This window comes from Chlamydotis macqueenii, chromosome 2, assembly GCF_036417535.1.
Source record: "Chlamydotis macqueenii isolate bChlMac1 chromosome 2, bChlMac1.mat, whole genome shotgun sequence".
NCBI lineage: Eukaryota > Metazoa > Chordata > Aves > Otidiformes > Otididae > Chlamydotis > Chlamydotis macqueenii.
In genome coordinates, this window is record NC_141557.1 from 81,071,163 (window position 1) to 81,092,076 (window position 20,914).

Consider the following 20,914-nt stretch of genomic DNA (forward strand, 5'->3'; position numbering starts at 1 on the left):
GTATGACTAAGGAATTTAAGAATGCGATATACTGCTTTACCTGTCTTAGATTGGAATAGTCTGGTGTTCTACCCAATGCTCCATTTCCAAATTCTGTATATTCTGTCATGACTAGCGATGTAATATAAGACCTCTCTATTATCACCACACTACGGACCACCAAAAATCACCGCACATTGAACTGTTTTAGAATGGATACTTACCACTGTAAGTGTGAAGACTTGTGTTTCCATGTTATCATGAAGAATCTAAGAAACAGTGAAATACTTTGTTGACAAACAGTTTAGTATAGAAGTAAGAGCAGGACAAGATGTCTCTGTTCTAGTTTTCTGCTTCAGTCACTATCTTTCCTGATGCTGAGAAAAACTCTACCTGCAGTATCTTGAAACAGAGACATGTTTAGTAAGGTGAAAAAGAGTGAGAAGACTGTTTCTGTGACCGTTGGTAAAGTATGTCCTCCTAGTTATGCCTGGGAAGTGCATTCCTCCAGTGAAACACTGACATTTTCTTTGACTTACTGGGCTTTTCTTAAGAAAACTGGTAGTAAGTCTCTAGTCTGGCAGCACATATTCCAGAAATTTGCCTGCTGTGAAGGATGCTTGAGGTTTTCTTTAATAATACTGTATTGTCCAATCATTATACTGATCTAATTATGAACTAAATATAAAATTTGAATTATTGCTCAGATCAATAATAAATCAGACTGGTACACTAGAGGTTAGTAATATGATTTTAGAAAAAAAAAACAGAATGCAGACACATGAAAGGAAGGGAGTTGTCATACTAATATAAGATACATGAGACAGAAAATTCATGCTCACTGCTAATTTTAAGTGGTTATATTTAAAACTTCCATATGTTTAATATGACCTTGTGGTTTGAATTTCTTCTCTCTCCTAATCATGAAAATATTCTGTTTTCAGTGCTATTAAATTGGCTAAATACATATTACCATAACATTTTCTGTCTTCAGGTAAAACTTCATAGATTTTTGCAAATTAATTTGCAACTGTTCCTTATGTAAAACAATAATGATACCTATGTATTGTTATGGTAGTATCTAAAGGATCTGAAAGGGATTGGAGAGCTGTTACTTCTGATGCGGTACAAAGAAAAAGTGCTACCTATGTCGTACTAGACAGCAGTATGATGCAATAGAAACAGATCTGTGTGATGAGACGGTGAGAGCTGAGAACTTGGCATCCAGAGTGTATCTACTCCCATCATTCCAAAAAAACTCTCATCTGGCCCCTTGAACCAAACACCTACCTATTAACAGCTGCATTGCATCAAGTGCACACCTACAGTATACCTTCCAGCTTAGCTTCACCCCAAAATAATCAAGTTCACACACTTAAGGAGTGCTTGACGTATTAATCAGAACATAGTAAGTGGGGACAATTGAAAAATTTGCTTCAAAAGTGCATTCCTGAACCAAATTAAAACACTAACACAGAGGCACTTCTATCATAGCCACAAGGGCAAGGACATAGTAATACTTCATGGGGAGGGATGTCTGTTTATACAGTGCACGTAATCATAAAACTAGGGTTAGAAGGGATCTTAAATTCACTTAATACATTTACGTAAGGATCAACCACACGTATGTCATTCCTAATGAATGTCTAATCTATTCTCAAGAACATCCAAAGATAGTGACACTACAATCCCTCTAGTAAAATAAGAACATAAAATTAATTATATGCTTACTGTTAACATCAGGGCTCTGTTTGAAGTCAAACCACTCTTAACCTCAATGCTTGTGATGTTTTTTGTTGCCAGCTGTTTGTTCCACCTCTCTCTCAGGAATTTCTGCTGCAAGGCTGATTCAGCTGTTTGTGCAAGGCCCAGTAAACTGCGGGGAATTATTATGAAAATCTGAAGTTGACCTCAGTTTGTACCTTTATAAGTGGCTGGGTCATTCCTACAACAGGAATGGGATTTCTTAGAAGGAACAGAAAACTCAGCTGAGGAGAAGAGTCACCACAGTCAGCTCTGTGCTAATTGTCTCTGTTGATCAATCAAAACTGTCTGTCTCCTTTGCGGTATCTTCAGTTCATTACTCCTTACCCTGTGACTGCAGAGGGAAAATAGTTCATTAGCTTGTTTAGGAAGGCCCAACTATTGTGGTAAAAGGTAAGCGACATTTGGAGGGTATATGATGGCTTGTGTTTCAGGGTTTAAACCAATCACTGCTAGGAATCAGACCAGGACTTACATAGGGCCATGTTAAACTGAGTATTTTCAGATGATGGATTTCTTCCACCTTTTTTTTTCTGAAATGTCATTGGTGATGGAGGCTGAGCCTGATGTCACTTGTAGCAGCAATGCCTCTGTTACTATTTTACTTATTCTTGTAAATGAATTTGCATGAGGGGAGCCTTTTGCAGGGCCTGAGGACATCCATGCCATTCCAAGGTCTGAAGCCCCTATAACCAGATCCCTATCATGAGTATGTGGGGTTACTGTCCCCTAGCACTGCTGAAGGTCAGTGTAGTTGGATGCTGATGTAGGAAGCTATGTAGAATAGTATATAAATTATTAATTAAGTCACTGAATAGATCAGATGACATTTTAAATTTTAATGCAAATAAATGTATAGAGTAAAAGTCTATGGATTCTTCAGTGCTTTGATCTTGAAGTAGCAGGAAAGTCTTCAAAGCAATATTCTGATTAAATAATTAAAGAAAAATCATCAGCTTTCACAGAATATCACATTATATACTAGATTGTGTAGAAATTCACTGTGTCTTCTGAGGTTATTTTTGCATGTTATCATGTCTCCACCTAATCCAAGATTGCCCTTAGGAGATTTGTAGATTTTAAGTAGGAGAAAATATCTACATGTAAATACAATAAAAGACGAAGGAAAAAAAAATCATAAAGACTGCTCTGCATCCTTCTTCAGATATTTAGCCACAAAACTTTAAGTATATAGGAAGAGATGTGACGTAGGCAAAACAAACCTTAGAAGTGCTCAGTCATCAGCCTTTCCAAGTCGCTTTTCCTTGAAACTTCACCAGATTAGTATGAGATTTGGTTACCAAAATTTGATCCTAAGTGCATGACTTTATTAAAATATAACAGGCCAAAAGATCCTGATAAACTTCTTTCTATCATTCAAAACAAAAAAAAAGAAAAAGATTTTTTTTTACCAGATTCTGATACAGAAATGATCTTTGTTCACATAAAGATACCTAGGTGAACTTTCAATTAAATTATTTCTAGCCAGGTCTAACACACGGTAAAAATAAATGAAAGAAACCAGCCTCCATATAGCATCCAAATATGAGAACTGAACTGAAGTTCCTTTAACTGACATTCAATATGAATGACATTTATTTCACACTAATTTTTTCTTTGGTCCTTTGTAAAGCTCAAGTTTTCTTATTACTACATTCTGAATAAATCATTTGGCATTTGAAGAACTGATGTGTGAAATTCCAGTAAAATAATGGAAGTACACTATGACATGCTTTCTCCTGAATTCTTTGTGTGATGTTCACCATTTTTGGCATTCTTTTTTTTTTTTTTTTTTTTTTGAGGCAGTCACAATTTCAAGACCTTTGCCATACCTTATGACTCTCCAGGAGCTCTTCCATGAGAAAAGTGAATGTCATTTCCTCGATTGTTTACAAATACTTCTTTTCCTGGTACTCTTTCATCTGGGCTAGTAAGATGTTGAAAGGCATGCAGCTGATTGAACAAGTGCTGTACAGCTAAACATCATGACAACCATTAAGTTTCATTAGCATTCAAAAGCTAGGAATCAGTTCTGGTATATCACTTTCCTCGCTCAAACTAAGCATAATAGCCTTTTCTTTGACCATTTGCATTTGAAAAATAATTTGATCACACTGAAACAACTGTACAGATTAATAAATGAGTAGCAACTCTTTGTGCTATTATTCTAGGGTTGATTTTTTTTTTTTCCTTAAACCCTTAAGATTTCACCGCATCAGGTATGGATAACATATATTATTTTACAATTTCATTGAAGAAAATATTTACCTCCCAGGGCACATCTAATTTCATACAGCATTTTTGGCAAAGTCCTCCAGTCTAGGCATAGCATTTGATATCAGAAAGGTTCTTTCTTCTAATACACCACCTCCCTGCAAAGCATTAACTCAACCAAAAAAAAGCACGTTTTCAGCAGCACAGAGACATCTAGAGTAGCACTTTTGCCAGCATAGCTATCATGATTAGAGGGTGTAACTGGTGTCCTGGTTATGGCTAGGATAGAGTGTTTTGCCTGAGCTGGGAGAGGAGCTGGAGCTGGTGGCACCTGTGGCTGGGGGACACAGCTGGGATAGTTTACCTAAATTGGCCAAAGTGCTATTCCACACCTTGCGACATCATGCTCAGTATATAAAGAGGGAACTGGGCATCAGGATTCACTGTGAGTTACTGTACTGTAAATTATGTGCTTAAGTATACTCTATTGCTGCTTTTGTTAACCCTCTCTATTTTCTCTTCCTTTGTTTTTGTGTCAAACTATTTTTATCCCAACTCATGAGTTTTGCCTTTTTTTCCTAGTTCTCCTTCCCATCTCACTGGGGGAGTGAGTGACTGTGTGGTATTTTAGCTGCTGAGTGGAACTAAACCACAACAGTTCTTTTTATCTCCCCCACCCTAGCTGTAATGAGTATACTGGAAAAATCAAGTCCCTGTTGAATCATGGGCTGAAAAGTTATTGAACTGTCAAGATATAAAAGCAAAAGTCAAAGGAAAATTTTTCTATTTGCTAAATTTTGTATATGTGAGAGGAACTTCTTTCATATTGGTTTATAAGAAAACAATCCCCAGACTTGAAAATGGAAAGGGAAAAATTGCTCTCAAGAGATATGTTTCTCAAATGGATGGATATTAAGCTTATTATTTGCTAATTGGTTGTTGTGCTGCTCTCCTTGTGTGTTATTTCTGGTAGTTACTTTGCCAGGCTATTCCTTTATGTGCATGTTGGGTATACACTATTAGCTGCTCTTTTGAGCTCCTTGTTTTCTTCAGAAGTGTAACCTCTGAAACATTATCACAGCCTTGAGACTGTGTAAGCAGCTGGATGTCTTTATAAATAATAAATAGCCTAAATTAATAAAAATAAATTAAATAAATATTCAATATTAACAAAGTCATTATTAGCTTAGCCAGATTGTGTGCCCTTAGTGCATAACTCTGGCTGACCCCAAGAGATGAGGGTAGGAAAAAAAATTTAAAAGAAACTAATTGCTTTGTTAGATTTCCAAGCTAAATAATTATCTAAGATCCTTCATCTGTAGGTTTCCCTGTTTACCTTCATCATTCTCGAGGAATGGCCAGGAGGAAGAGACCTGTTAATTAATTTATAAGAAAGATTTCAAGAGATAAAAACATTGTGGGAAATAAAAATTTTCTGACTCTTTCTAAAACCTTAGTTCTACTTTTTTAAGTGTTTATGGCATAAGGAAGAACAAAAATTTTTTTCTTCTCAATGCTATGTCTTCCAATTTGCCAGGAAAAAAAACACCTCAATACTTATAGCACTGTTTTCCAGATGAGATCAGAGTGTGTATGTGTTCAGCTTAACAAGGTCAGCTTCTATATTCCTTGGATTGCTGGCACTGTAAATCAGAAGTTGTTCTAGAGATACTAGAAATATGTTTGATTATACACTAAATACTGAGACTTGTAACAGCTGCTTCTAGCTACCAGCACAGCAAAAATAATAGCAAAAAGCTGCCATTCTTCATCAATTACAACAGGGAACTGCAGTGTTGCCTTTGTGGACATGGCTACTTCTGACAGCTGAGAAAAATATATATATATTCCGTGTGATGTCTGGAATGCAAAACAGGCTAAAAGTGTGCTTTGCTGATTGTGTCTAGTATTCAAGATATTGATGGAGCCAGCAAGCTACTGTTATTATGAGGACTGCACAGTCATGAATACATAAACTGGAAACTGGCTTTTCCCAGTAAAATATGCCTTCCTCACATTAATTTTGTGGGAGTCAGCTTCAGGAGTATATCTTCAAAACATATTATTGATAATTTCTTCTATAAAAGATGAGTCCCAAAAGGGCAATGTCAGCATCTCTCTTTACAGATCCACATGTTCTCCCGGTACTGGAGATTTGCTAAAACTGCTAGTGGCAGGTCAGGGGAGTATTTATTGAGACAGGGGATCTACTGATCTGAATTGCAATGTAGTGCTGCAATGAGTCATAAATTCACTTTTTGGTTTTTTTTTTTCTCTTAAAAAAAAAATCCCAAAACAAACAAAAACACAAGAAAGGTAGATGTTGATTAGGTTTTTACTTGAATTCTGAAAAGAGGATGGATGTTGTTCGAGTTGCCAAGGTGCAATTCTTGGAATTGTTTAGGAAGAATATTGTGCAAAGTAGTGAGTTTCTATGTTAGCAGTTATGCTGCTCCTGCCCATATTAAAAATGTTTGCACAATCACCTGATTTCTTTCAAAAGTACTAGGCATCAACAACTTCCAGCAGAGTGACAAAACCACAAAATCATACATGTGGTAGGAGAGAGGTTGTACAGCATATAACAGCTCTTCACACTCTACAAGAAAACCAGATTGGGGAAAAAAAGAAGAAAAAAACCAGAAAGCTTATGATAGAAGATCTACTATTCAATCTTTACTCACTATGAGTAGATGAAACTACCTTGATAGTCCATTACAAAAAGTAAATTGTATGCAAATACACATACAATGTCTCATACACATTTCCTACTAACAAAAGACAGGAAAAAGATGAACAAGACAAATGATAAAATCACAGTCCTGGGCTTCAAAAGAGGAGACTTGAGCTTGTTCAGGAATCTTCTTGGCAGGATCCCATAGGAGCACTTGAAGGGGTTGTAGAATGTCTCTCATTTGAGATATTCAAAATTTGGCTGGATGAGAGCTTGTGCAGCCTGCTCTGACAGCACCTCTGATATACGTGGAGAGAGGCTCCAGCCAGGGCATGTGGAACACTTACAACATGCTGGAGCCTTGCTCTCACTTGCAGTATCCCTTCCCTTCTCAATTACCTCCAAACCTCTTCAAAGCCTCAAAGTAAGTCCCCATCACTTTCTGTAGAAAATAATGCACTGGCACTACTTAAATGAATTTTGGCATTTTTTACCAAACTTAATGGAATCTACAGGCCTACTGAAAGCTGTTCTTAATGAGAAAAGACTTGATATATCGCCACCCCTTTTTAATTCGTCTTTGCAATTCTATTGACTGATGTTATTTTGGCAGGATCATGTCTAAATAAGCCTGTTGTCCTATTTTCCTAGCCTTGAATCCTCTCACTTTCCTCTACAGTGAAATAACCAATTTATCTAGTCCCAGTTGAGTTTTGTGAATTCTTGATCATGCTGTTCAGTTCATAAGAAATTAAGATTTCCTTGGATTTTTGGAAGCTAACAATAACTTCACAGCCAGTAAGATACTCCACTGACACTTTGGTGATGATCAAATTTTTTTTCAGGCTGAAAAACTGCAAAAGTTAAATATTTTACTCTTTTACAAGAAAAACTCAAGGGTGAAAATCAAGAAATTAAATGTTCTGTTTTGAAATTGGCAAAGGTCTGAATTTTTGAGTAATTTTTTGAACAAATTTTGACTGGTCATTAATATGCAATTTGAAAATATCAAATTGGGTATATTAAAAAATTTTGAAATTTCTTTCTACTACTCTTTGGATGGAAAGATATTTAATTAATACTGCTCTTTCAGAGATTCTTTTGAATTTGTCAAAGTAGCATTTTTACTAATGAAAGACTGTCAGAAAAATGGCAATAGTTCTAGAAGTCAAACGCTTATTTCATAAATATTCTCATTATTGTATGAACTTAGGCTTTTTATAGTTCCCTCCAGTCATTCTACTACAAACTAATGCTATTTTAGTCAGTTTGGCCAATGAGTTAGACATCTTGGTCCCCGTTATATTTGCAGTTATTGCTGGATTGTCTTTGGACTTCAGGTGGAGTAAAATTCAGGCCAGTATACTTGTTGTGATTAAAACAACTATTTACAATATGTTAGTCCTTAATATTGTCTGTATTATTTTAAAGAAAATATAATCTTAATTAAAATTCCATACCATTTCCTTGAGTCATGTGAATGGTTTAGCATTATTTTTCTTGTCTTTCTAAAACATAAATAACTACTTAAGCATATCATTCCATTCTTCTGCATTCTATAATGCATTCCATCAAATATTTGTTGATTGCACATTAAAAATGAAAAATGTAAGTATTTTTAAATTCTGATTATCATGTAAGGTATTCCAAACAAAGAAAAATATTGGGGTTTTTTTTGTTCATTTGATTACTCTATGAAGTAACTTAAGTACATATTTTAATTAAAATGTCATGACCTATAGTATATGTGGTCCTCCATCACTACCTTTGTGCATTAAAGATTTACAACTCTAGTGCCCTCTATTTCCTGGAAAAAAAAATAATTAGATTTTAGAGTCTACTTTTAAAAGTATATTGGTTTTATGCTGAGCAATAAGATAGAAAGTTTATTAGACACAATGGGCAATGCTTGATAATACTGAAAGGATGAGAAACCAATTTCAGAAATCCTGTTTAGAACATTAGATATGTATCTACCTTAGTAAATGACTGGAGGCACATTAAAAAAGCATGTCTGACCTTTCATAAAAATATAAGATTGATATATTATCTGTTTGTTGTAAAAGATCTGACAGATTAATTAATACAGTTGAAACTACTATCACTGTGAAATGGATTATTTTTCATATTCAGTGCCTACTGTTTATCAGGCTAAAATATTACTTTGAATGTCTGCCTTAGTAAAACTTAGTTTCTAAATTAGCATAGCTTCTTTCTTTTGTGTAATAAGGTTGAATTACCTGGAGCATATACCTAAGAATATGTAAACTAATATTTTTAGACAAATAAGAACTGTTCTGTGCAGGGATCATCAGGCACCTAGATCGATGGTAGAATTTTCAGGCAGGCTGATAGCCACTATCTGCTTCCTTTGCTTTGCGATGTTACATTTTTCCATGAGAACTTAGACATCGTCCTGGGTTAGGCTGGGATAGAGCTAATTTTCTTCACAGTAGCTGCTGTGTTTTGGATCTAGTATGGGATTTGGTATGTGAAGAATGTTGATAATACACTGATGTTATTTGTTGTTGCTAAAGAGACCAAGAACTTTTCTCAACTTCCTAAGTTGAGTTCACTAATGTGTAGATGCAAGAAGCTAGGAGGGGTATAGCCAGTACAGTTGACCCAAGCTGGCCAAAGAAAGTATTCCATACCATATATGTCATGGTCAGTATATAAGTGGTTGTTGGCCAGTGAGCTGGCTGGCTTTTTCTCTCGCTGTTCAGAATCGTTCCAGGATCATTTTCAGGTTTTTCTTTCTATGATTGCTGTTCAGAATGGGCTGTATCATCATCAGGTGGTGAGAAATTGTGCATTGTTCATTTTATATATTTTATTATTCCTATTATTCTTATCATTGTTTATATATATAATTATCTCTTCCTTTGCTATCCTAATAAACTGTCGTTATTCCAACCCATGAGTTTTCTTCCCGATTGTCTCCCTCATCCTCTGGGGAGGGTCAGTGAGTGGCTGCATGGTACTAGATTGCTGACTGTGGTTAAACTATGACAGACATAGAAATGGATCCAGCTGTGGCATTTCATATGTGTGCCTATGCAGACCAGTGCTACCAGGTTCCCTATGTCCAGCCCCTGGCTGCAAAGTGAGCTGCAGGTGCCGGTCATGAATGTAGATCCCTACACGGCAGAAGTCTAATAGTACGTGACATGAACTCCACTCTAAGTATCACCGTGAAAGCGTTCATTCTGACTCACACTCTTTCAGCAAATCTTTGTTTTGGTAAATAATTTCTGGTTTGGAGGAAGCTGCTGCTGGTGGGGTAGCAGAAGCCACTGGCTGGTCATAGTGGTTTTAGAAAAAAGGAGAGCTGGCCACTGCTCTGTAAAAAGGATATTGTGTGGTTTCAAGCTACTGTTGTTAGGGCTTAGGAAACAAATGGTGGAATAGAGGCTGAGAGCCAAAATCCATTCTCAGCCACAGTAGCTTTGCTTTGAATGTGCAAAACCAGATAAATACGTTTACTGCTGTATCTGTTGTTTCAGTCTCCCAAGACACTGTATGAATTAAATTTATGAAAAAAATACCAACTTTATTAAAAATACTCCCACTAACACATGTAATACTTCACATGCTAACCTCTTAAATATATGTGAACTCTTATATCACATCAAGAAAAATTAAGGTTGCCCACATCTAGCCTGTCAAGGTTCCTCTGGATGGCATCCCTTCTGTCTAGAGTATCAACCACATCACTCAGCTTGGTGTCATCAGCAAACTTGCTGAGGGTGCACTCTATCCCACTGTCTGTGTCGCCAACAAAGATGTTGAATAATACTGGTCCCAATACCGACCCCTGACAGAGACTACTCATCAGTGGTCTCCACCCAGACATTGAGTCATTGACTGAAACTGTTTCAGTGAGACCACACAGCCAGTTCCTTATCCACAGAGTGGTCTATCTGTCAAATTAATATCTCTGCATTTTAGAGACAAGGATGTTTTGCAAGACAGTATCAAAATCAATTACAATTGTTGGATTTGCTGGTTTTTTTTTCTGTTTTATTTCACCTGGAGAAAATAAACTTATAAATTCCACTAATTCAGTGTCGTGCTGATGTATCTTATTCATTGCATATGACTTTGTTATGGGTTATTTTTTATTGCAGATCTGCGTAGGGTTTAAATACTCTACCATGTGCATAAAAAGGTAGGCATAATGAGATAAAATAGAAATAGGGGGTTTTTATCTGTTAAATGTAGATCATCTTTCCTTCTTGGTCTCTTTTATAACAACAATAATGAAATGTCACTTAATCATAAGGAGTCAAAACCAGATTTATTCTAGGTATTGATTTGTTAGAGTAAAATAGTAAATATGAGTTGTTTTTAATCCATAATTCTACAAATAAATGAATAAATCTGTTCATATGAAGATAAAAAGTTCCTAAAGTATGTATAAGATTTACTTAACAAAAAGACTGCAGCATTTATTGCACAAACTTTACCAGAGCTAAATCTACCTTCCAAATATAACCTAGCATAGGAAACTAGCATATTTTACAGTACTCTTCAAAGTACACTGTATTTTTTTTCCTGAACTGTGCTCCTAAGGACTAAAAGAAAAGCTCTGATAACTTTGATAGACAGGTAGAGAATTGTAACTGAAACAGGTAGAAAATAAACATTACTACTTAACTAAAAGCTTAAGTACTTAAAAGGCACAATGCTTTCTTTTTAAAATAATTTCCTTAAAATCAAATACCATGATTTATTTTTGTCTCATTGCAGCATCAATGTATCTGTTAATACTGATCTCAAATCTCAAGATCAGTACAATATTAGGTTTAAGAATTTTTCTGTTTTGAAAGAGCTGGCATATAGACTTAGGTGTTGCTCTCAATTTGCAAGTCAAATGCAGTGAAGCAAAATTCGTAAAGAAGATACATCCTAAAGACCAAAGGTACTGCAAAAGTATTGGTTAGGAAACGTGAGATTTTCCTCACTGCCTGACTTTAGCAGCCTGTAACTATGTATGTTTGTTGTCTAAGGTTAGTGGATGTGAGCAGTCAGCAGTAAAATGTGATTTGCCCTCTGGAGGTGATGGTCAATGCTCTGTGTGACAGGTGTGCTGTTTCTATCAGACAGTCTCAACTGCTGGAGAGATCTTCGTTACAATGTTTGCAAGTCTTCTGTTGATAACCTGTAAGAAGGCAGGTGTTGTGGCTAGCCTTCCAGAAACATTATGTTTTTAACCCTGACCTTTGGTAGGTCTTCTCAGTGCTCAGCACTTCACAAAATCAGTGCATGTATGAAGAAGCTTAACTTTCTGCTCTCGTGTTTGTAAATCTTAGTCTATCTGTCCTGTTCTCTTATGGAGAATGTTGCTCCCTTCAAGGTGCAAAGCAAAGGTTTTGGTAACATGACAACAAAATTTTGTCAATTTGTAGTCAGAAGACAAACTGAAATGAGCTCCCTGAAGTAGCAACCAGTGGTATCAAAAACATGAGTCCTGGTCCAAGGGGAGACTTGTCAACGTGTGACAGTACTGCCTTTTCCTGGCAAAAGTGCAGGCTATTGTCTTAAACCAGTCACAAAGCAGCACGCTTACCAGCCAGAGAGCTCAGCCACCCAGTTCCAGCTCAGACCTCAGCATGCTGGAATCTGATACTAAGTTCCACCAATTCAGAGGGGAGCAAAAGTCACCAGCCTAAGGTCGGAACCCAGTGAAAGAATGAACAATTTGACAGGGAGGAAAGAGGGTGGAAGCTATGTTAAAAGGTAGCGTTTTCTCTTCAGTGGAAAAAGTAGACTGATTTTTTTTTAGGTTGGAAAGACAGTGAGGTACTATAGCAATGAAGGAAGACAATTGTGTGTATACCAGGAAAGGAAATTGTACTATACAGTGGGTGAACATGACATGTTTTGTCAGTGTAATTGTTCCAGAAGGAACAAATCTCCCTTTTTCTTCCACAACAGCAGGAGTCCAAAGGTGGCACATACAGTAAGCTTCTGGGGTTTTTTTGGGGGGAAGAGGGAAAAAATTTTGAGATGTACCATTTTCTTTTCCATCTTGGTCACTGAACTAGGAGTAAGCTATTGTTGTGGCTCCCTGAATTTCTGGAGCAGAAGACAGGTCTGAAAGTGGGAGATCCTGTTACGGAAGTATTCCTCATGGACAGGAACAGATGAAAGCCCTCAAATGCTCTACAGGTATTAGACAGCTTCCGTTTGTCATTCTAGTGGGAAATGGGCTTGTCCAAGCTGTATAATGTATAGTCAGTTGTGGTTGTGTGTTATGTAAAGAAGAAAGGCACAAATGTATGAGTAGGCATTGCTTCCACAATTTTTATACTGAACCTGGACTTTGATCTTCTCTAACATGAATCATTCCTCACCCTTCACATCCAGAAAACCAAGAGAGTAATCTCAGGCTTTTAGCTAACTGAATCCATCTCAATGGTTTATTTTCATTCATTTATTCATTGCTAATATTTTCTTTCTTTTGGAAATTGGTTTTAATGAAACTTGCCCTCAGCTTAAAAACATGATCAGCCTATTGACTTTAAAAAGTGATTGTTAGTCAAATAAGACTTATATTTCAGTGTCTTCTTCAGGAGACAGAAAGAATATCTCTTGGAATACCTTTTCATTCTCTATTGTTCAACAAAAAACTGTAACAGGAGCAGTCTTGTATGACCCGCCATCATGCAGCAAGTATTTTTACAATGTTAATTTCAAATCCTTCAGCACCACTATTAATCCTCCTATAGAGAGATGGGGTGGTGAGAACTGAAAAGAAAAAAAAAAAGTCCTCCAGACAACTATCTTAGCTATGAGTTACTTTCCTCTCTAAGTTGTGGGACCTTTCACATGGAGCATATCTCAGTGAGGCACTCCAAGAAGTAAACTGCAACAAGTCCACTATGGTTACTTTTAGATTGTGAGCATCCTTTGAAACTTGCCAGTTTTTATTACAGAAAAGTAGCAATCTTGAGGCACTTGCAGTATTCCATGGATATACTTGAAAAAACGTCAGGTGACCCTCAAATGCAGAATATTTCTTAAAACAAAACCAGCAGGGATAACCCTCCTCCCTGTGCTGTTTCTCATGTAAGTTGTCTTAACTCTTACTCATTCCAAATCAGCATTGCAAATTGCAATATTCATTTGCACAGAATGACAAGAAATAATTAATTCTTCAAGGCTGACGGGAAAGCCTAAATATGTGGCCATTTGTTTTGCTAAAGACTATGGTTTGAACACTATTTTCATTATGGGGCTGTGCGGAAATCCAGGTAAATTGCTTAGGAGAGAAGGCATTTCTGCAAGGCTGTTACCATTTACAGTGAGTTTTCTGTCTTCACGTGCATTTCTTTTGCTCTATGGCATGGGTTCCCTTTAAGTCAGACCGCACTAGGTCTGGTTGGTAACCATGGTTGACAATAAATTATCAAGGGGAGGTTCTTCCTCTATGGTACTTTAATTTCCTACTGAGCTGTATTGGAAAGGGAAGAAGACTCAAGTCTGGATTTTGAAGACAGCTGTCTGAACCAAACACGTAATTTCATTCTGCAATGGGAATGTGAATTCCACCTTTAGGAGACTGCAGTATAAGTTTTTAAGGTACTTACAGACTGATTCACTGGCAGGTTCAGGAGCTGCTTAACCAAACACTTGTTTTAAATGCAACTCACATATTGTACTTCCACAGTTGTCAATCTTTTCACAAAACTGTGGGGCATACTCCTTTTTGAAAATCTAGTATTGTGCTTCCCCAGGACTCCATCCTAAGTGTATTGGGTAAAAAGCTTTTGTAAATGATGTATGCATCAGAAACTGTTTACAAATATCTTCTGATGGTGGGCTGCTTTCCCTTTCTTTCCCATTATGCCTCAGATGTTACATAGCATGGAACTAAACAACTGGCTGTTTTATTCTCACCTTGTTTGCAGCAGAACAAGAATTACAACAGAATCCAGTAGCTACAGGACTAATGTGTCTGAAATATCCTTGACCACTGAAAATGTGATTACCTGTGTTTCTTTGCAGGTGCATATGTGCTTCAAGTAAAGGCGACAGATGCCGATGATCCCACTTATGGAAACAGTGCTAGAGTGGTTTACAGCATTCTTCAGGGGCAACCATATTTCTCCATTGACCCAAAGACAGGTAAATAGTTTATCAGCAACAGTAAGAGATTTAAACTTTGGATTTTGATTCGTGTAGGCAGTATCAATGAATCAATATGAACCAGGCTGATGTGGCCAAAAGCCAGTGGAGTAACTTTGCACATGATTCAGTTTTGAGTATTGACTAGTTTTTAAATGAATTGCAATCTGTTGTAAAAAAAAAAAAAAAGAAACATGCTCCTTCGATCAGTTCTGGAATATCTAAAATAATGTATACATCGAACATTTTTTTTAATGCTTTACCATTTCTCTATAGCTAAAGCTTTATCTGCCACAGGCATTCTATTTTGGGGTTTTTTTTCCTGACAATTCATTTTTGTATCTTGGATCTACACTCTTTTACTTGCTGAACTTACAGTAAGAAATTCTCTAGAAATGATTGTTTTGCTATATAGAGCTAATTTGAGACTGTGAAACATCTAATCATCTCCTGCCCTCCTCTTTTCCTGGGGCATAGTGTGTTTGTCTGGAGTTACTGGATGTGTAAACAGAAAAGGATAGTACATTTAAAGAGACTGAAGTATTTGGGAGGTTGGTAGACATGTTAATTAGGTATCTTCTCCTATAATTCTAAATGCCATTCTTGTTTCTATATTTACTAATTCAGCTAGGGAGCTGATAACCTACATTGTGAATGCCATGCACTGTGTAACCCTGAACGTGTTACAGGGATAGTTGCCCATATACCCCTTTCAACAGATAGTTTCTCCTTCTAGTGATGCTGTACTTGAATGTCAAATTGTGTGTTAAAAAGCCTTTGTCCCTGATCAATCAATAGTTTGGTGGTAAGGGCCTCATAAGGCTGTTAGTGTACTGTCTCCAGTGGGCATGTTGCTTTGTCAGTGCTCCGTTTAGCAGGAGATCATATTGCAATATGCAGTGAGCTACTTGACTTTTCAAACTGAAATGGAGGGGGAAGTATTTACCTCTATACTTATCTTTTTATTTTGGTCTTGTAAAGAATGAGGAGCTATTCAATGGCAAGGAAAACCTTTACTGAAGCTACAATTGGAATTCTAGTACAAATTTCCCCAAGACAAAAAATTAATCATTATTAGTACTTGAATAACAACTTTTTTTTTCCTGTGACACTTTGAGCTGCTGTATCTCTTGCATCAAGAGAAGCGTGGCCAGCAGGTCGAAGGAGGTGATTCTCCCCCTCTACTCTGCCCTGGTGAGACCCCACCTGGAGTACTGTGTCCAGTTCTGGAGCCCCCAACACAAGAAGGACATGGACCAGTTGGAGAAGGTCCAGAGGAGGGCCACAAAGATGATAAAAGGGCTGGAGCGCCTCTCGTATGAGGACAGGCTGAGAGAGCTGGAGCTGTTCAGCCTGGAGAAGAGAAGGCTCCAGGGAGACCTTACAGCGGTCTTCCAGTACCTCAAGGGGGCCTACAAGAAAGATGGGGAGAGGCTGTTCAGCAGGGCCTGTTGCAATAGGACAAGGGGTAATGGTTTTAAAATAGAGGGAGGTAGATTTAGATTAGATATTAGGAAAAAATTTTTTACAATGAGGGTTGTAGAACACTGGCACAGGTTGCCCAGAGAGGTGGTGGAAGCCCCATCCCTGGAAACGTTCAAGGCCAGGTTGGATGAGGCTCTGAGCAACCTGACCTAGTTGGGGATGTCCCTGCTCCTTGCAGGGGGGTTGGACTAGATGACCTTTGAAGGTCCCTTCCAACCCTAACCATTCTATGATTCTATGATTCTATGCTCTCATCTGTTACTCAGTAGTGACTAGTGAGTGGGCCACACATGATAGCCTGCACCCTACTAGCCCTGGAATGTCATATAAACCCAGTGTTTCCACATCTGTCTATTAATGTCTTTAATGAGTTACTCAGGTGAACCTTGGTGGTAAAAGAATGGACACAGCTGTAAAGGAAGATTCATTAAACAGATAGCCCTGTCTAGCTTAAAATCCTATACCAGAAAAAAAGCATATAGATTCATGCTTCTACGAGCCACAACAATGTGCTATAACGTGTCTTGCATTAGAAAGGTCACAATATGAGAGTCACCTGTGGGTCTAAAAAAATGACTGTAGAGATAAACAGTATGTGAATAGTAATGCACAGGATGCTGCTTAATGATTTACTCTAAAATCCAGAAGTCTTGGGCAGTGCTACAGATCTGGCACTTCCAATTCTTTATTTTGTAACTGAGAAGACGATATAGTAGTTTTTCACTGCAGAGTTTTACCGCCAGATGCCTGCCTTGAGTGTTTTTGATAGGAAAGGGGAATAAAGCCATTTTGATACAGAATGACAAACTCAGAACTGCTAGCAGATGGATAAGCATTTTTTGAATAGCTGCTGTTGGCTTTCTTTGCTGTCTCTTGCCATTTTGAGACATTTTCTTGTAGTTATTTTAAAGAACTTAAGAACATCTGCACTAGGTCAGACCAAATGTCCATGCTGCCCTGTATTATGTTTCCAAAAGTGATGGCCTACTCAGCTCTAGCGACAGATAAGTCATGTTTAGTGATGTACCCCCTGAATACTCTAGTTTCCAACAATTTTCAACAACATGTTTTTCTGAAGTTCCTGCATAACTAGCAGTGTCCAGGTAACTAAAACTCTCAAAGGACTTCTTCATAACTTATCTACTTTCTACTAGAGTTGACTTGTCCAGGAGCACAGTATCTGCACATCCGAAGCCTAGAAATTACATAGGAAAAGCTTTTTGGGTGAAGAAGCATCTCCTCTTGCTTCTTTGAAACATAACACCTCTTAACTTATTTCATATCTCACACTTACATTGCACAAGACACTGAACAGTTAATTCCAGTTTACTTATTCCTCATGATCTTATAGACCCATATTCTCCCACAGTTGCCTCCTTTCTAGATTGAAGACTTCTTTAAACAGAAGCCATTCCATAACACCGGTATCCTCCTCCTCCATCTCAGAATGAGAAAGTGCACAGTGTTAAAAAAAGCAGCTTATATAGATGTGTAAAATGTTTAATCATAACATTTTTATTCTTTATTCCTTTCCAAACATTCTGTTTACTTCTTAGCTTCTACCACACAAAAGCTGATATGTTTTTACGAGTTTCTTTTACTACCTCAAGATCTCATCGCAAAGTGGTAATGGTGAAACCACTGACCATAACTTCATATGTGAAATAAGGATTGTGTTTGGCACGCTCATGACCTTACACATACTCCATTCTTAAATAATTCCTGATAGATGATAAACGTTTATACTGATATGAATCTAGTACACTTAAATAATTTTTAACCTTTGTGTGTCTGAATATCACAGCTGACCTTTTACTGCTCTTCTTTACTGACCTCCTAATTTTTTGCGGTGCTTTGCTGGAGGTAAGTAAACTATGTGGAAGTGACCTAGTTAGATATATTGCTCTTGCACGAAGGTTAGACACACTACAATCACTGCTGAAGAGCAGCTGTTGGACTGGCACCTTTAAAGGCCTCAAATCTTACATATGGGAGTTACTTTTAGATGCTAAGAAATTGCTCTTCTGATTTTAATGTGAGTTTTCTTTAGCATAGAGCACTTCTTCTAAGATAAATAACCTCCCTTATCTTTCCTCTGTACATTCTGTTCTGTTACTAAAATGTCCTTTTGACAAACTTTTCACCCAATTTTCTAATGTGTTTATGAGGTCAAAATTCTTATTTATGGCTAGATGTCTCCAATTTTTTCTTAGACTAGTCCGTATTCTCATCTCAGTTATGTTCTTGAAATCTAAATTGATGTCAGCTGGAGTATTCATGTTCATATTTGTTCAGGAGATTTTTCACAGATTTTCTCTTCCACACAAGTGGATCATCTCCTGTGGAATTATGACTCAATAACTTTATGGAGTATATTTTCTGGCCCAGGTCCCATACTTACTATTTTCAGTTTTCAGCAGCCTCATCAAGACCATACTTTTCTGCATTTGATATTGATGATATTTGCAAAGAAAAAAATAATCAAAGTTATTAAATTCTGGAGATGAACAATACTGTAAAATTTTAAAGCAGAAGGACTTAAAATCACTTAGAACACCATTACATGCATGTAAGGCCTCTACATTGTAATAAGCTTTTGATTTAAAGTTTGGATATACTTTGTGAAGCTGTAGCTGGAATGCCAAAATTTGTAGTCCTTTCTTTCCCATGTATTTTTACCTCCATTTTATTTTTCTATTTTGCTGGGTAGGTAACTTTAAATCACCTTTGTCCTGTCCATATGAACTGCTGATTTTGGTAGAAATAGTATTTTTCATTACTTTTTCTATGGTTTTGAAATAGAGTAGGTAGTGAAGGGAAAATTGCCTATGAACTGCTAGACATGAAAATTATTCTCATTGATTTTTTTTTTCTTTTTGCTGGAGATAAAGATTTTTTACAGAAAAATATATAGAATGCCCTTGGATTTCCACACAGGGATAAGCAGTAGGTGACTGGGAACTTTACTACTAGTGATAGCCAATTTTTTTCTGAAGACCATCTCTAATACTTTTAACTGAGAAAGCCACTCAATTTTACCTAAAACGGGTATAACAGATGAACTGCATCTCCTACTCACAACCTACTATTTTCCCATTTTCAGTTTTTTTTTTTTTCTACTTACTGTTATTTTGTTTTGCTGGTATAACAAGGGAAGTCTCTAAGTCTCATAGATCTTTTCTATTTAGAATGAGCATACCAACGATGTTGTAAAATACTGTGGAACATGTAGGCCTCACAATGCAAAAGTATGGATTAAGAGATTCAACAGAATGTTCAGTAATGTTCATCATATTTACAAAAAGATTTTTTCATTAATATCACATGAATATGAAAAAAAATCTTAGTTTTACAGTTCAACATTTGTCTGGGCCAAACAAAACGTTCAACAACACTGATTGTTTTCAAAAATTCCAAAGGATAGTATTTACTAATCATATTCCAGATCTATGCAGTACAGTATATGCCATGCTGAGGTAGAAAATAGTACTTATTATTAAGGTTGTCATTATCATCATCGGTGTTACGAGTGGGGAGAAAGGAAATTGTTATACATTTCAATTCAACCGGAATATTTAATAAATTCTAGAAATAGCAGATTTAGGTCAAAGTTATTTCTAGGCTCTGAACAAGTACTATAAGCTAATGGTTCATATTCTTACTTGTTAACACAGTAGAAGTTAGTTGCTATGAAGATAAGAATGACCATTAAAGTTTGTTTGTTTCCTGTCATTCCAGACCCATTATAACACCAGGGCAAGAAGACTGTTTTTAAACCCAAATGGTTTAATACTATAAAATAATATTTCCTAAAACAATAACTTAGAGGAGAAGCATGCTTCCAATTGGTATAGTTTTTCAATCGTGCATGCTATCTGCACCGATGTGTACCTAGTCATGTTCTGAAAACTATTGCTGAATATATAGCATTTTGCAATGTAAAATGCGCTTGTAAAGTTTTGTTAAATAAATACTTATTCTCCTCTACATTGTGTTTCAAGAGAAGAGCTTGAGTGCCCAAAACCTTATAACTTTTTACAACTTCATCAGCTAATCCTATAATTAGTAATACCTCTCTCTCTAAAAGTCTTTATCATATACATTCTTAACATATCAGAAGGGAGATTATAGTGTACCTATTTAGACATTAGCTATCCAAAATTACTGAAGATTAAGAGTCATTTAGGTAATGACTTACCATGCTATTTTAATTACACTTCTTTAAGGAAGATCCTAAAGTTTTGACTGCATCTATGTGCTATATCAAGAAAACTTTCTCAGGTGACGGAGAGTCTTCTAATAAAAACCTCCTTTTGTACAGAAGGAATATTGACTTGGCCTACAGTAGTTTAACTGTGTTAGCAAATGACTGGTTGGAAACAATTGAAGATGCAAGCTCTGAAATGCATTGCCACCTTTTCTTACATAGCCCTGCTTTGCACAATGTGGCGTTCTTTAGTGCTTATGTGGCAAATCTATGCTCATGCCATTCACATCCCTAGTGAAAATGCACCATTCTCTTTCAGCCATTCACGTCCTAATTGAAAAGACACAGCAGTCCTTTTGAATAGTTGAATAGCTGACATTTTTCAAAAGCACAAGGGATTTGCATATTTCTCTGTGAACTCCTCCCTTATCAATCCTTTAGGAAGAGTTCCGTTCCTG

The 20,914-nt window shown here is 36.7% G+C and overlaps 1 protein-coding gene across 5 annotated transcripts in view; it reads left to right on the plus strand.

Annotated features, from left to right (window-relative positions):
• CDH12 (cadherin 12) overlaps positions 1-20,914 on the plus strand; it is a 167,765-nt gene that overhangs the window by 77,439 nt on the left and 69,412 nt on the right. For 3 of the 5 annotated variants that reach the window (XM_086741977.1, XM_086741974.1, XM_086741975.1), the window contains exon 3: positions 14,645-14,764. The exons of 1 other annotated variant lie outside the window; for it this stretch is intronic. In XM_086741977.1, the coding sequence (XP_086598103.1) occupies positions 14,645-14,764 (120 nt within the window). The remainder of the gene's footprint in view (positions 1-14,644; positions 14,765-20,914) is intronic. One more of the 5 variants, XM_086741976.1, reaches the window with a different exon arrangement.